The following is a 15,136-nucleotide window of genomic DNA, read 5'->3' as shown; positions in this document are numbered from 1 at the left end:
GTAGCTGATGCATTAGGCAATTTTTTCAAATTGTCGCTGTTTTTAAAGCCAAAAACTTCGTAATAATGGTTCTCAGCTTTCACCATGTAACCAAAATGTCACCCTTAAAAGAATCTTTAAAACATTTTTTAGTATGTAAAATAATCCATCAACTAAATTTGGCAAATCCATAAACAGCACAAAACTTCCATTAATTTTTCTTTTTATACAATTTCAAACAATCGCCAAATTTTACTACTTATTTTGGAAACATTTCGAATGAAACTTTTTAGCGCCATTTTACAGTGACCAAAATATATCAGCATCTGGCTACAATATCTCTTTACTCTTTAACGAAAATTAGCAACATACCGTTTTACAAAGTAAGGGCGGGGGGAGCATTTTCAAAGGTATCCCGAAGCGATTCCCGCAAATTTGGTAGCATTTTAAATCGCACCAAGAGCGCACAATAATTGAAATTTCCCAAAATAAGCAAGCAAGTATAAGGGGATTACGGGCGGCTACAATTTTTTTAAACAGTTTGTACTGCAATAGCCACACAGAGAAAATAACACTCTATGTTAAAAAAAATAAGTATTAACTGATAAATCTTTTTAAACATGTGAAGTTTAATTTCATATTTCAGGAATTTTTCATTATATGATTAAATGTCGTGCTTTCGTTTCTAAATTAATGCTATTTTACTCTTTATACTTATTGCTATTTTAGTTTTATGAGTGAAGAAGAAACTCGATTTTTAATCACGTCAAAAAGGTGTGTCTTAAATTCTTTCATTTAAAACAGTAAACAAGTGCAAGTATTGTTTTTTTTTCATTATTATTACTGACCCAGGCAACGCCGGGTATTTTTGCTAGTTATTTATAAATGACATTCTTGACTATACACAATCTCTTTTACGCGAAAGCAGTATCCGGCACTTAACATCAAGTATCCAGCCCCTGGCATTCATTTGCATTTTGAAGCCTTGAATTCAAGTTATAGTTGCGATAAAAGCCATTAGCAGAGACCAAACACACAACGAGAAGGGTCCTACTGCAATTCGTGATTTCGAGAAACATCATTTGAATTCAAGATCTCAAAATTCAAACCAATTTTGAGATTGTTGCTGGTGCTTTTAAATGTTACAAACTTCTAGTCGATAATTATATTCATATTTGAGGAAGTGAGAAGCAAAGGGATGCAAGTGAAAAAAATAAAAATGTGTATATAGCCAGTGCAACTGATAGAAGAACCTCTCCTCTTCTTTGGGGGAAAGTAATGGTACTAGTAGCCCTAGTAGGTGCTGCTGTACAGTATGATTAAGAATTTTTTTTAAATGAAAGCCTATCTGGAATCTGGACTTTGAATGCTATATTTTTCTTTTAAAAATGTAATTTGATTATCCAAATAGTTCATTAAAAACAGTCATTCAATTGAAAAGCTTAATGTAAGCGTTTCTTTCTGGATTTTTTTTTATATGAATGTTGTTTTTTTGGGGTACTTTTAAGGCGAAAAAAATTTTATGGGCACCATCATGAGGGAAGGGGGGGGGGTTACCCAAAACACACCAATTTCAGTAAATGAAACCTGTACTTGCACGAAATGAGTTTATATGGTTATGAATTAAATTTTAATGCACGGCAGAAACTTGGGAAAGTATCAGCGCGACAAAAAAAAAAATCCCAAGAGAAATTTCAGTTTGATATCCAAAGACTCTCTCGAACAGAAAAGCGATGTGATGTAATCCTTTTTTTTTTTTGGATAATATTTTTAACATTTTTAAATGTGTACAGATATGGAATAAGTGCGTTTCTCTTCTTTCTTTGCGAATAATCGTAAGATATGAAGAATTGAAATCGTCCCTTAAAGAGGATTTGAAATTTCTAAACATTACATTGATAAAAGGTTGAATAAATGCACCATATAACTGAATATTTAAAATTTCATTCAAAACATGAGCTTTTTTAGATCAAAATGCTTTCAGTAGTTTCGTTGTCTATATGATCACGATCAAAACAGCAATGAACAATTTGTTATCGTTTTATTTTTAAAAATATATATCTTCAAGAAATGAACCTGTATTAATACCTTCTAAAAAGAGAACATTTTCATTTCAGGTAACACGAAAATACCACATAATTTTCCACTTTTCTTTGCGATGTACGTAAAAAAGAATTCCTAATTTTAAGCATTAATTGTTCAATTCTAATTAAAGTAGTTTGCTGCTTCTAAATGTGAAATTACACAATGATTTAAGCAATAGGTATTTTAAGCTCCCATTTTAAGTGACATCTACCTTAAAGTTTATCATATAATAATAAACAGAAAGAAAATTTTTTGTTAGTACAACGTTAATCAAAAAAATGTTTTAAAACATCATTTTTAAAAGTAGAGATGTGTCGACAATAAGTGCTCATTACTGGGAGTAGTTTAAGGTAACTTAGAATGAAGGCAATTATTTTAAACATTGAGATTTAAATCATTAAAATGTGTATATTTCGTAATAATATAACAAGGCAACATTGTAAAATTCACCGCAGTTTTGCTTTTCTTATAACATATTCATTAATAAACACAACAATTAACAACTTCAAAAACTTTCTTTTTTTTTCATTTCAAGTCGAGCCAGTGTTGTAGATATATTGTATAAAAAGTCAGATCATATTACATAAATTTTACATTCTTTAGCCTGGTTTCTCAGCTATTTTCTCTGTGGAATCAACATCCGTATGAAATCTCTGCACAGATAGAAATTCTTTGTAGCTGAGGAACCCGTCATTATCTGAATCGTGTTCATCAAAGATGTCGTCAACCTGATCTGAAAAAAAAAATGTAAAATTCTCTTTTTAGCATCACATCACTTATTATTCAAATTCTTATGTTTTTCAGAAGCAATGAGATTTTTCACTATAATGTAACAGATTAAAACTTCGGCAGTAGAGTGGTCCGAAATTTAGAAATTGAAAATTTTTTGAGTCCAACCCTCTCATTTTGTTCGAATGCATAAAAAAATAAATCAGACAAAATTTGAAAACATTTCGATAATATTTAGAGGTAGCTCAACGCAGATGAAGTTTTCATCATTGCTGAATAGAACGCGTACGACACACGACCATTAACCTCACTAAGGTAAAAGCAATTGCTATTTTTATTAACAAGAAGACAATTGCTGTATAAAATTGCTATTTCATATAGAGACTTAACAATAGCCATTATGAAAATATTTTTGTAAATATAAATACATAAAATTCATTCCTTTAACAGTCGTGATCGAATAAATTTTCAACTTGTTGTTGCTTATGTATATATTCCTAACTGTAACCATCAAATACGCTCTTAACTAACTGTGACCATCAAAGATATTCTTAATTGTTTTGGTTTCATCACTATTGGAATGGCAGTTTGCACTTATGTTTGAAACTCATATGTCTCTTTATTTTAAAATAACTGAGCATGGCAAATACATAGAGTAGATCAAAATCAGAGGTCTATCTTCTTAGTTCAACCATAAGTGAGCTGACAGGTAGTAAACTACCTTCAATTCGTATTGCATTGGGTATGTTTCTCTATAACCATATTGAATTAAAGAAAACTGTAAGAGAATCTTCAAGAAATACAATAAAAGAAATAATAAAATTTTGGCAGAAAACCAGAATATCCGCACAAAGACCCCGAAACTGTCAGCCCAAGTTAGAAAAACTTTATGAACAATGGAAGTTATTGAAAAAACAAAAACAAGTACAATGACACAATAATAATAATAAAGGAAGTGAGTTTGTTTCCAATTTGGATAATCTTTTTGATGTAGCACATGCTAATGCTCTGAACATGATAAAAATTTCTGAAGATAGAGAGTTCTTGTTAGCTCAGCATAAGAAAGGAAGGCGAGGATCAATGCTAGGCGTAGACAAGCGTCTTGAGAAAACTGTTAAAATGGTAGATATTAGGAAAAAGGCGGGGCTCAAAGGATCACAACAAATGAAACAAAAGTGTGAAGAAATGGAAGCCACTGTGCAATTGATTTCTTCTGATGAATCAGAAGAATATGAAGAACAAGTATCATTTTTAGTGAAAGAGATGTGATATTCAGAAAGGAAGAAAAAAGGGAAAGAAAGTTATGACATCACATTTGGCAGCAGCTTTGGGACAGGACAATCGTTTCGGATCGCAGTGATATGTTTGTAGTTGCTGAAGCGGCAAAGATTTTGGCCTGTGAAGTTAATGATATTACTTTAAGCAGAAGTTCTATTCGCTGAGAGAGGATGAAACGCCGCTCTAATATGTTTCAGCAGTTGAAAACATAATTTCGGAAACATAATGCTAAATTAAGTGATAGGGATGGTAAATTGTTGCAAGACTTAACTGGTAAAGAAAAAGTCGATAGACTTCCTGTCACGGTATCTGGGAAAAATGCCCACAGTTACTTACATCAGGAACTGGAGAAAGTTAAGCTGTTGCAGTTTATAAAGTTTTGCAGGACTGCGGGCCTAACTGACAAAGTTTCTGCTATGTGCTTTGACACAGCAAGTGTCAATACCGGGGAAAGCAACGGTATCTGTGTTTTACTACAGCAAAAACTAAAGAAAAAGTTACTATATTTTCTAAGTCGACATCACATTATGGAATTAATTATTGCTGCGGTGTTTAATAAATGTTTGGGTTTTTTCTTCCGCACCAGACGTACCTCTTTTTAAACGATTCCAGGCCTACTGGGAATTCATAGACAAAGACGAATACATCATAGGAATCAACAATAAGGACATTTTATCTTAAGTGACAGACGTAAAGGATGAAACAATAGTATTTGCTGAAAGATGACTACATGACACGCAAGCGAGAGATGATTATCGAGAATGTCTTGAAGTATGCTTAATATTTCTCGGTAAAGCCCATCCGCGTGGAATTAAATTTGTAGCACCTGGGGCTATGCATCATGCTAGATGGATGTCCAAAATTTTGTATTGTTTCAAAATATAGATGTTTAGCTGTCAATTTACCATCACATCAATAGAAGAAAAGGGTCTGCAAAAAATATGCATATTTGTTGTACGTGTGTATTAAAAGGCTTGGGTGACTGCTTCTATGCCTCAAAATGCACCGTATAACGATTTTAATTTAATAAAATTTTTACTGAAGTGCAAAAAGATTGATGAGGACATAAGCAAAACTGCAACGCAGAAATTTGCCAATCACCTTTGGTATTTGTCAGAAGACCTCGTGGTCATTAGCCCTTTTTGACAATAAAGTGCCACACTGCATTAAAAGACAGATGGTGAAGGAAATGAATGAAGTAAACCAAAAAAATAATATGGTAAAGTTCCCTAATATTTTGCTAAAACATTTTATGGATATGAAATTTGAAGAACTTGTCACAAAGCGGTCAAATTCATTTTTTCAAAGCATGAGTTTACCTGATAAGATAAGAGTCCTCCTGAAGCTGGAAGCTTCAGGAGGATTTTAAGAAAGCAAAAAGGATTATTCAAGGAATTTCAGTGGGTAATGATAATGCTGAAAGGGGTATAGCCCTTATAAAAGAGTTTAATGGAAAAATGACACGCAATGAAGAACAATTGCAATTCTTGCTGCAAGTTGTCGAAGAACATCGACCAGCTTATCTCTAATGTAAAAAGCAAAAATTGTAATGTGTACTAAGGAAAGCCATATATATAGCTGTTGAAATATTATTATTATGTAATTATTTTTAACTTACAAAACGCTGGCGATTTTTATTAAATAAAATTTTATACTTTTCCTAGCGTCAGTTTTATATTTATCTGCATTTATGGCATAAAATGGTAAAACGTAGCACTTTGAGGCTGATGAGCTTCCTCTAAATGTTAAAATTATGAGCTCAAACTTCACAATAATCATTTTTTACTTAGATGGAACCAAATGAGGGGGTAGGACCAATAAAAATCAGAAAGTTTTTTAAAAAGGGCCTTTTTTGAACCACCCTATTCGGCAGTGCTACCCATGACGTAAAATTAATCTGACAGCACTGAAAAAGATGTCCAGTACAAAGAGGTGTACCTGTTCATTCACTGGATTACTCTTACGTTTTCTTTTGAACGCCCCCCCCCCCCTCAAAAAAAAAGAAAAAAACTGGGTCAGAACCGTAATAGTTGCCTCAATTTTTAAAATAAATTACTAATACCGAAAGAGTAGTTTCACTGCCCTGCGCCAAATGCTAGTTTTTGACTTGATTATGAAGTTTTAAAACTGAAATATTTCTGACGCGTTCATTTACTGATCTGTCTACCCTATAACAGTGTAGATTTTAATATTATACATTCATGAAACTCATAAACTTCAAATATATCTTATTCTTAACAGAAACAGAAAACTTATTTCGTTTAAAGAGTGTTTTGACCATATATATTTTAATTTGCCTTTCCGTTCTCGAAAAATATGTTTCCCCATAACTATAAAAACTGTCTTGTTTTCTTGGACAAAACCATTTTTGTTGGCCCTATGGTTATAACCATCATCATTTCTGTCAGAATTTATGAAAGCTGTTGAAAGCTTTATTTTTATGACTCAGTATCTTGTAGCTAAGAGATGTGATAAATAAGGCGGTACGTGTGAAGAAAAAAAATATATATGGCACCGGAGAACTTTCGATAAATTTAAAGGTTTGTAGAGAAATAGTTAGCGAGGTGTTCTGAAAGTTATAAACGTATTTTTATTGAGAAAATAGTGCAAATAAAAAATGATGTTTAAAACAAAAAAGCATAAAGCAAAAAAGAAAAAATACGTATTGCTGAATATTTAAAAGGTTGTGTCGAAAATGTAAGCATAATTAATTATAGTTTGTTATTTAAAAAAAAAAAAATTAAACTCCGTACAAGGTTACAGCGTTATTGTTTTTAAGCTTGCTAGCTGTTTCTAGTTTAACGAAGCAGGTTTATGGTCTTGCCTTTTTACAAAGTTAGCAAACATATACAATACTACTCCTGGAACGAAAAATATGAACTTACGGTTTGAAATAAAAATACCTCTGATGTTCCTTAGATTATTACACGTCAATATTTTGATTTTTATTAGTTTTTATGACGCAAAAGCCCCATATGGCTTTATTTAGAATAGATATGAGAGACATTAAGATAGTGTAATAATGTCTTCTTTTGAAGATTTTTTTTAGTTTACCTTCTAGAACTCACGTGACCTGTAAGCCCAAACGTAAGTCATTTTCTCACACCACCTATTCCCTCAAAACAGTTAGTAAATGAGGTATTTTAAACTAAAAAACCTTTTATTTATTCTAAACACCAAATGTGATCCAAAGTTATGGTATTTGATGAAAAAAACAAAATAGTTGTTGAAATAGAAGAAAAACCCTGTTTTCTTCATTCTGGTAATCGCAACTGCTGCTTTTCCAAACCTTAAAACCACTTAAATTCCGCTTTTTTTTCGTCTTTGAACCTTTGTGTTGTGATAATAGCAACAGCCACACTTCCAAACTTCACAAATGAAAGTAAATCTCATAGACGTTAGCGATACAAGAAATCCTATTTAAAAGGGAAAAAAACTTGAAAAATCTCATCTTTGATCTACATGGAATGTGCATAAAACAGTTAATATTCACAGAAATTGAGAAGGTCTTGCAGCTTTTCGAGTCCTGAGAGCAGAAGGTTTAGCTTTAATCAGTTTTTAATGACTTTTAAATGCTTTTTTTTTCTTTGAAAAAAAAAAGATTGTATTTCGGTAACACGAGCGTGATATCAAATTTGCAACTGGCGCTTTACAAAATTGATTTTTGAACATTTAGTAATTTAAAAAAAAGTAACCTTACTTTCAAGTTCTTCGGAGAACACGGAATGATTTTTGCTGACATCCGTATCGTGCTGGTCCTCATGACCAAATGCTTTTAGCAACTCTAATCCGTCCAGTTTTTTATTCTGATCGTAATCGTGGGCACTAAAAGAAAAAATAATATGTAAAACTACACACACAGGGCTCTTTAAAAACATGATGTTCTATAACTGACAAGTCCCAAAAAACTTATATTCTCAGTGTTTGAGTAAATTGCTCAAAATGTACCAAAAATGGAAGAAAATTGTTTTCCGAAGCTATGAAATAACTTCATGCGCGTACGTATTTCGGGCCCCTGAATTTCGGAGTTCATTGAGAAAGAATAAGAATCTTTACTAATAATAAAGCTGAAAATCTGTATGTCTGGATGTCTGTTACACGCATAGTGCCTAAACCGTTCGAACTATTTTCCTGAAATTTGGCACAGATTTAGTTCGTACCGTAGGGGTGAGCACCTCGAAGCAATTTTTCGAAAACTCGATTTTGTTCTTTTTCTATTCCAATTTTAAGAACATTTTATCGAACACATTATCATAACGCAGTCGAGTAAATTATCAAAACGTGGGCGAGCAAACGAACATAGCGAATTGGCGAGAAATTCATCATCCATTATTTGTAAATATACAGGCGAACCAAATGACTTTTTAATTTCTACTTCGGGCAAAGCCGCGCAAGCACCGCTAGTTTAAAATAAAGAAGTATAGTCTCAAAAACTCATTCGATATCCTGACTGAATGCAGGAAACTCGGCCACATTCTGGCTGGACGATAGAACCCTGCGCGTATTACCCATTGCGAGCATTCCTGATATCACGGCGTTTTCACAAACTTGGCGATTTTTTTTTATCCACATTAGGCCACATTTTCCAGAACCTAATGTAATAAATTAGTGGTTAATAAGTGAATCTCTAATTTCTTAATATTTCACTGACGCAATATATCTTTCTTAATAAAAACTATCGTTTTTTTTTCTGTGAATGAAATGCGCTAGGAAACTAAGTTCGAGTATAACAAATTGTTGCACAATTTAAGGCAGAAAGATGTGGTGATGGAATTCCCACACAGTGTTGCCAGATTGGGAGAAATTTCTCCATTTTGGGGAAATCTGCTGCTCTTTGGAGAAATTTTGGGGAAATGGGTTTTGAGGGGGAATTCTTTGGGGAAAATTTTTTTTCTTGGGGAAAACCTGGGATTTTTTTTTTCGTATTTAAATTCGCGTCTTCACATATGGTAGTTATATTGTTTGTATTAAACAGCGTTGGTCTAGCTTTGCTCAACTTCATGGAATCCGCATTTCCCATTATGTGGAATATTATGCTACGGAATTCGCATTAATGTTCTGCGTGGGTAACTAGTTATACATGAAACAAGTAAAAATAAATCTGATGAAGAATGTTCTTGGATAAATATATACAAAAATCATAGTTTAAATGTACATACAGAAGCAGAGTAGTAAATGCGAGTAGAAAAAAAAAATATATTTAGCTATTTCTTACAGGGTTGGCAAAAACCCGGGTTTTTTTTAAAAAGCCCATGGACCCAGGGTTTTTTGGGTTTTTTTAAATAAAACCCGAAAAAACCCAACTAAAGCTGGGTTTTTTAAAAGAAATGTGGGTTTTTTTGTCTTTTTTTTAGGGGAAAGGTGGGGTACTCGTAGCATATTGTAGCATAAGTATATGGACAAAGCACAAAAATTGTCTTGATAAAAAAAGCTGGAAAATTCAGCGTTTTCAGAAGAAGGGTATAAAAGATGACAAAATTCAAGAATGGTGAAGTTTCAGATTTTTTTAGTTTCCATGATTACCAACAGTTAAGGCAAAGTTACTTGTTGAGTGATAAAATCTATTGTTTATTTGTTCGTTTTTTATTGCGACTTTTTTTTTTTGTACTTCACTTCATTGTATTTCATTTTGTTATGCAAAACTACTGTAGAACCTCAAGTAGTTTAAATCCCGTTTTACTGAATTCCAGCCTAATTAAGACATTTCTTTGAATTTTATGTTGCCTGTTTTTCTATTTCTGTGTACAGAGTAAGAAATATTAAACTTTTTCGTAAGATAATGAAAATACTGTACATCCTATTCCGTTTTCTGTCTGACCATTTGTAAAACCTGTAAATTTTTAAAAAATATACCTTGTTTATTCGAGTTTTGTGACGTGTTGGTTTGCAGAAAATAATTCACTTGAGAGCCTTTTAGCTAAAGTAGTATCCTTTGTACAATCTGCAAATACCGAGAAAATCTGACGTGACAGGACTTAGTCAAGATAATTTGAGTTCCTTATTGACCAGTTAAAGGAAAAAGTTAAATATATTTATTTAAAATCTTTGAAGCATTTTTTAATGCCCTTAAGAGTTAAGAAATACTATTAAAGTTCAAAATTCATTTTTTTTATGTCCATTGCCTATTGTGAAGAAGAAATAAAAAAGAAGTTTAAATTGTAAAAGTATTTAAATTATTTAAAAAAAAAAGTTCTCAGAAAATTTTAAAAAACCCAAAAGTGGGCTAAATAATGGGTTTTTTTAAATGGGTTTTTTCAAAAAAACCCATTGGGTCCAACCCAATTGGGTCCAATCCGGCCAACCCTGATTTCTTATCTCTCGGTCAGGCGCTTGTATTTATGACTAGTGTGGCAGCCACACGGCTTTGACCGTAGTACAAAATTAAAAGGTCTTTTGGTTCCCCTGTATATTTACAAATGATGCATGATGAATTTTTCGCCAACTGGCTTGCCCACGTTACGGTTCCACGTTATGATAACTTGGTAATTTAGTCGTCCATCTTATGATAATTTGACTCGGAAAAATGTTCTTAAAATTGGAATAGAAAAAGAACAAAATCGAATTTTCGAAAATTCGCTTAAAGGTGCACACCCCCATGCTACAAACTAATTCTTTGCCGAATTTCATGAAAACCGGCCGAACGGTCTAGGCGCTATGCGCGTCACAGGGATCCTGACAGACGGAGATCCGGGCAGAGAGATATCCAGACAGAGAAACTTTCAGCTTTATTATTAGTAAAGATAAGGAAGACAAAAAAAAAAGAAAAGCAAAAATGGGAAGAAAAAAAACTTGGGGAATTTTATAAGAAAATTTGGCTATTTGGGGAAAAAAAAATTTCAAGAGACAAAAATATCAGAGGAAATCGATTCATTTTATAAAAATGTTATTAGTAAAGATTAGTGGAAAAATATTTTTTGAATTTGGGGGAATTTTTTAAGAAAACATCGCTTTTTGGGGAAAGGTTGGAAGGGAATTGGGGAAATCTGGATTTGACCATCTGGCAACACTATATCCCACATTGCTTAGATTGCACACAACAGAAGAAAGTATAAACTGTAGACTTTCAGATATTTTTTAAATAAGTCACAAGCGGAGCAGTCCTTCACCCAGAATCCCTGGGGCATTTATTTTATTGCAGTAACTTAGCGGACTTTGTGAACGTGGCTGATTTATAGTGTCTCAGTCACCATTAGCAAACACGGAGGTTTTTTTTTATCGACCTGTATGAAACCCTCAGTACTTCATCCGTGAGTCTAGTGCCTAACCAATCAAGCTACCTCGGCCTTTCATTTTTTACATTGGAAGTTTTCGATATTCTAAAAAACTGTTTCAAAACCATTTTTTTTTTCTCAAAAACTCAAAAGTGTGATATTAAGTTTTGCCTTTCATGAGTATTTCTGAAGCTGTTTTTTGCATTTTATGTAACTTGTTCTCAGCCTATAAATCTCGTTTATCCTATCATAATAATCCAAAACAAATTTAAATCACTTTGTGCCCCACAACTCTATAATGGTCTGAAATATATCATATCTTACTGATTCAGTTCATTATATGTTATATTTTAGCAAGTTTGAAACCAGATTACAAAGCAAACTTAATTGATGAAAATATACAGATAAAATTTCACACGATACTCGTAATAATATTATTAGTTACAAAGTATAAAAATTGGTTATGTCTTTCTGATTTAAACTGCTTTAAGTTATTTAAAAGACATATTTTAAGCATAAACTTAGTTTTAGTAAAAATATTATTTGCATACATATTTTTTTAGATATTTTTTAACACTCCTTCTCCGCTCTCTCTCTCTCTCTCTTTCATATACGGTTTGAAATAGTAGTGTGATTTATTACTTTATGATTTACAAACATATTTTTCATGTATTCGTGCTACACATTTCTTAATGTTTCGGTTTTTCTTACATTTCTTATTTTTTTATACTTTCCGAAATTCTACATGAAATATATTTCAAAGGGCGCATTGTTTTAAATATAAGCAGTAAAGAGTGATTAATTGTTTGGCTTCAATAATGTGTAGCTTTTGATTTTGCTTTTTCAAAAACTTGAAAAAGAATCGGTAATTGAAAGTTTATAACAATACATAACAACCTCAATGCCCGCCCGCCATTTGGAAGATCAGCGGGGAGGGTCATTTACCCACATAGAATTTTAGAAACATTATTTATTACGCATATATATTATTATGTGATTATGATTATCTTGTCTTTTGATGATTTTTCCCCTATCAAATTTATTAAGTACATAGTCCACCGCTGAAAAATTTTAAAATAACAGGATTGCATCAAGACAAAAGCATGGGAGAGAAAAATGCAATAACTCTTACGCAAAATATCCAAAGTCCATTTCTGTGTCAGAAAATATTTCGGCCATTGAACCAAAAATATGCAAGAAGTCAAGCTTCAAATGTCTGCAAAAATATGAAAGACGAATGAACGTAAGAAAAATAAATAAATACAGTAAAAAAACAGATCTAACACAAAGGTGAACACTTGTAATGTTGTATAACCTCTGACAATGAAGTTCGGTGAATAGTCCTGTAATATTAACGTAGATAAAATATTTAAGAAAGTTACCTAACTGTCTTTCGAAATAGTTGTTTTTGTTTATGCTCAAACGTTTCTTTGTTTTAACTTCGTACTTATCCTTAAAAGCAGGTGCGTTGGTCTATTTAAAAGCAAGAGATATTCTTTGAGAATTTACTTTACACTCCTTCTTACTATTATCTTATTAACAAGGAAAAAGGTGTGGACGGATCCATGTTCTGGTTTTGGTGGCGTCATCCTAATTTATATAATAGCCAATGATCGAGTCACCCGCGAGTTTCAACAATGAAACTATCGTCATGGCATGATGATATGTTTTGGTAATGTTTAACGTGCCAGGGAAAGGCTTTATTGTGACAAGGCTGAACTTGATCCGGCAACTTAACAGTTTAATGGTAAGAATGTCATTTCAGGGGAATGAAGAAACGAAAAAGGGTTCAGCAATAAACGCTATCTACTGAAGTTTAGGGTTAATCCACGGGAGTTTCAAAATATCACCAAACAGGCAATGGCTTCGTTCAAATGGAGAAGCAATCTTCACTCGTCATACAGGCGATTTGCTAGTTGTTGGCTAATAAGAACAGAAATCGGAAGGGGAGGGTTCATAAGTGGAATCCTCAAGTTGAAATATGAAGTTTGGTGCTCTACCTGTTGATTTCTAAAAATTAAAATTTTACCTTCGCAGTTTCAGTATATCTTTGGTCACATGAGTGGGGGCGGATCCTCGATTGGAAGATAGAATGATTCGATAAAATCTAAAACTTTTGCGTTCAAAAAGTAGGGGAATGTAGGGCAAAGTGAAATAGTTAAGGTAGCTTACTTTTTTCAAAATGAACAAATTGAAAAATTTGTCTGAACATTACGGTACACAAAGAAAGAAAAATATGTTTTACAATAAAACTTACATTTAAACAATTTTTTTTTCGGAGTAAATTTTTACCTAAAAATAAAGGTAGACGTTTTTTTTCTGTTTTTTTTTTTTTTTCATGGGGCAAAAATTGAAAAACGATTTTTTTTCAATGAAGTATTTTCTATACACCTGTCAAAGATATGTTTGATGAAATAAACGAGTACATAAAAGAATGAATGAATAAATGAAAATGAAATGAAGCAATAAACGAACAAACAAATGAAAATAAAGGTTAAAATTAGAAAAAAGTAAATAAATGATTAAAATCGGGAATTAATAAGAAAATAAGAGAATGAATGAATGAATAAAGGAATTATTAAATGAAGCAATTTAAATGAAATAATTAATAAATGAATACGTTAGTAATTTGATAAAGGACTGAATAAATAGATGAAATGAACTATTTCACTTTGCCCCATCCTCTTTGTCCCGCGTGCACTTGACTAACTGTACAATGCATTTAAAATACAAATAAGCTTAATATTACACAAATAAATACTGCACCAGACATTAGTAGGTCTCAATTATTATTTAAAATGTTAATATCAAGAACTTTATCATTTACTAAAGACAGAAATAATTTTGACTTGTGACAAAATATTGCAATATAAGTATCAATTTTCGAAAATTGCTTGTATTGTCATGTTCTTTGATTTTCAGGGGTAAGTTTTACTTGACTGGAAGAGACTACATATGTTACTACTTAGTTAAAATATCATTAGGTAGGTGCCGCTGAAAGCAGAGAAAATATTTTGCTATTTCACTTTGCCCCGCTGTTTCACTTTGCCCCACATTCCCCAACTTGTAGAAAAAGGTTTCATTTTCAGCAAAAACATACAGAAAATGCATAAAATAAGCATAAAAACCTTTTCTAGACTTTTTTTGATTATAAAAGATGCGTGATAATGAAGCGGAAAGTTATTAGCTCTGACCGATTTTATAATTACAACGAGAAGAGAGTGAAATCATTATCTTTACAAAAAAAAAAAAAAAAAAAAAAAACAAGAATAACATTTACTTACATTGTTCTTTAAAAACTATTTAATAAAAGATAAACCTATTCAGGACTGTCAATAACTATAAGGCGTGATTTGTTTACGATGCAGAATAGAAATATGACAACAAAATCTAAAAAATGACGAAATACAATATACGAAAAAGTTAGAGTATCATATAAGTACATTACTATACTTTATGAAGCAGAAAAGCAATGCTTTTAACAGTATATTTTGGCAGGTTTTAAATTTAAAATTCAATTTTTAAGTAGGAGTAAAAAAAGTATTGCCTTACTTTTTATCAATGACAATTTTTTTCTGTGGTTTGGTATTGCATTCTGTCGCTAAAATGAATGTATAGAGTAAAATAATGACTTTTATAAACATCACCTGCAAGAAAAACGACAACACGAAATGTATCCAAAATAAACGTTACAAAATGCTTTTTTAATTCTAGTAAATTTGCTCACATGGATTTTTTTTTTACAGTAAAGCGTAAGCAGCATAAACACTGCAAAAATACCATACATAAAATCGTTTTTTTTTTCGACATACAAGTTGCCACTAAAAAGCGATTATAAAAGTCACGTGAACTTG

The 15,136-nt window shown here is 32.0% G+C and overlaps 1 protein-coding gene across 1 annotated transcript; it reads right to left on the bottom strand.

Annotated features, from left to right (window-relative positions):
* Positions 1–2,118: 2,118 nt before the first annotated feature.
* On the bottom strand, positions 2,119–14,925 carry LOC129221385 (multiple coagulation factor deficiency protein 2 homolog). Its single transcript, XM_054855854.1, has 4 exons — positions 14,835–14,925; positions 12,415–12,498; positions 7,772–7,896; positions 2,119–2,797 (listed from the first exon to the last, which is right to left on the bottom strand). Exons 2-4 carry the CDS (start codon positions 12,459–12,461, stop codon positions 2,664–2,666), a joined length of 306 nt encoding a protein of 101 aa, XP_054711829.1. The 5' UTR covers positions 12,462–12,498; positions 14,835–14,925; the 3' UTR covers positions 2,119–2,663.
* Positions 14,926–15,136: the final 211 nt, after the last annotated feature.

Source organism: Uloborus diversus, chromosome 4, assembly GCF_026930045.1.
Source record: "Uloborus diversus isolate 005 chromosome 4, Udiv.v.3.1, whole genome shotgun sequence".
NCBI classification, from domain to species: Eukaryota; Metazoa; Arthropoda; class Arachnida; order Araneae; family Uloboridae; genus Uloborus; species Uloborus diversus.
The sequence above is the reverse complement of the archived record's forward strand: the minus strand, read 5'-3'. Positions and strand labels throughout refer to the sequence as shown.

What these genes read in the sequence shown, in the direction of transcription:
- LOC129221385 (XM_054855854.1), bottom strand. Translation starts at nt 12,461, where the DNA reads ATGGCCGAAATATTTTCTGACACAGAAATGGACTTTGGATATTTTGC. An exon ending in ATGGACTTTGGATATTTTGC is followed by an intron (nt 7,897 to 12,414) that starts GTAAGAGTTATT and finishes TTTTTCTTTTAG; the next exon opens with TGCCCACGATTACGATCAGA. An exon ending in GTTCTCCGAAGAACTTGAAA is followed by an intron (nt 2,798 to 7,771) that starts GTAAGGTTACTT and finishes TTTTTTTTTCAG; the next exon opens with ATCAGGTTGACGACATCTTT.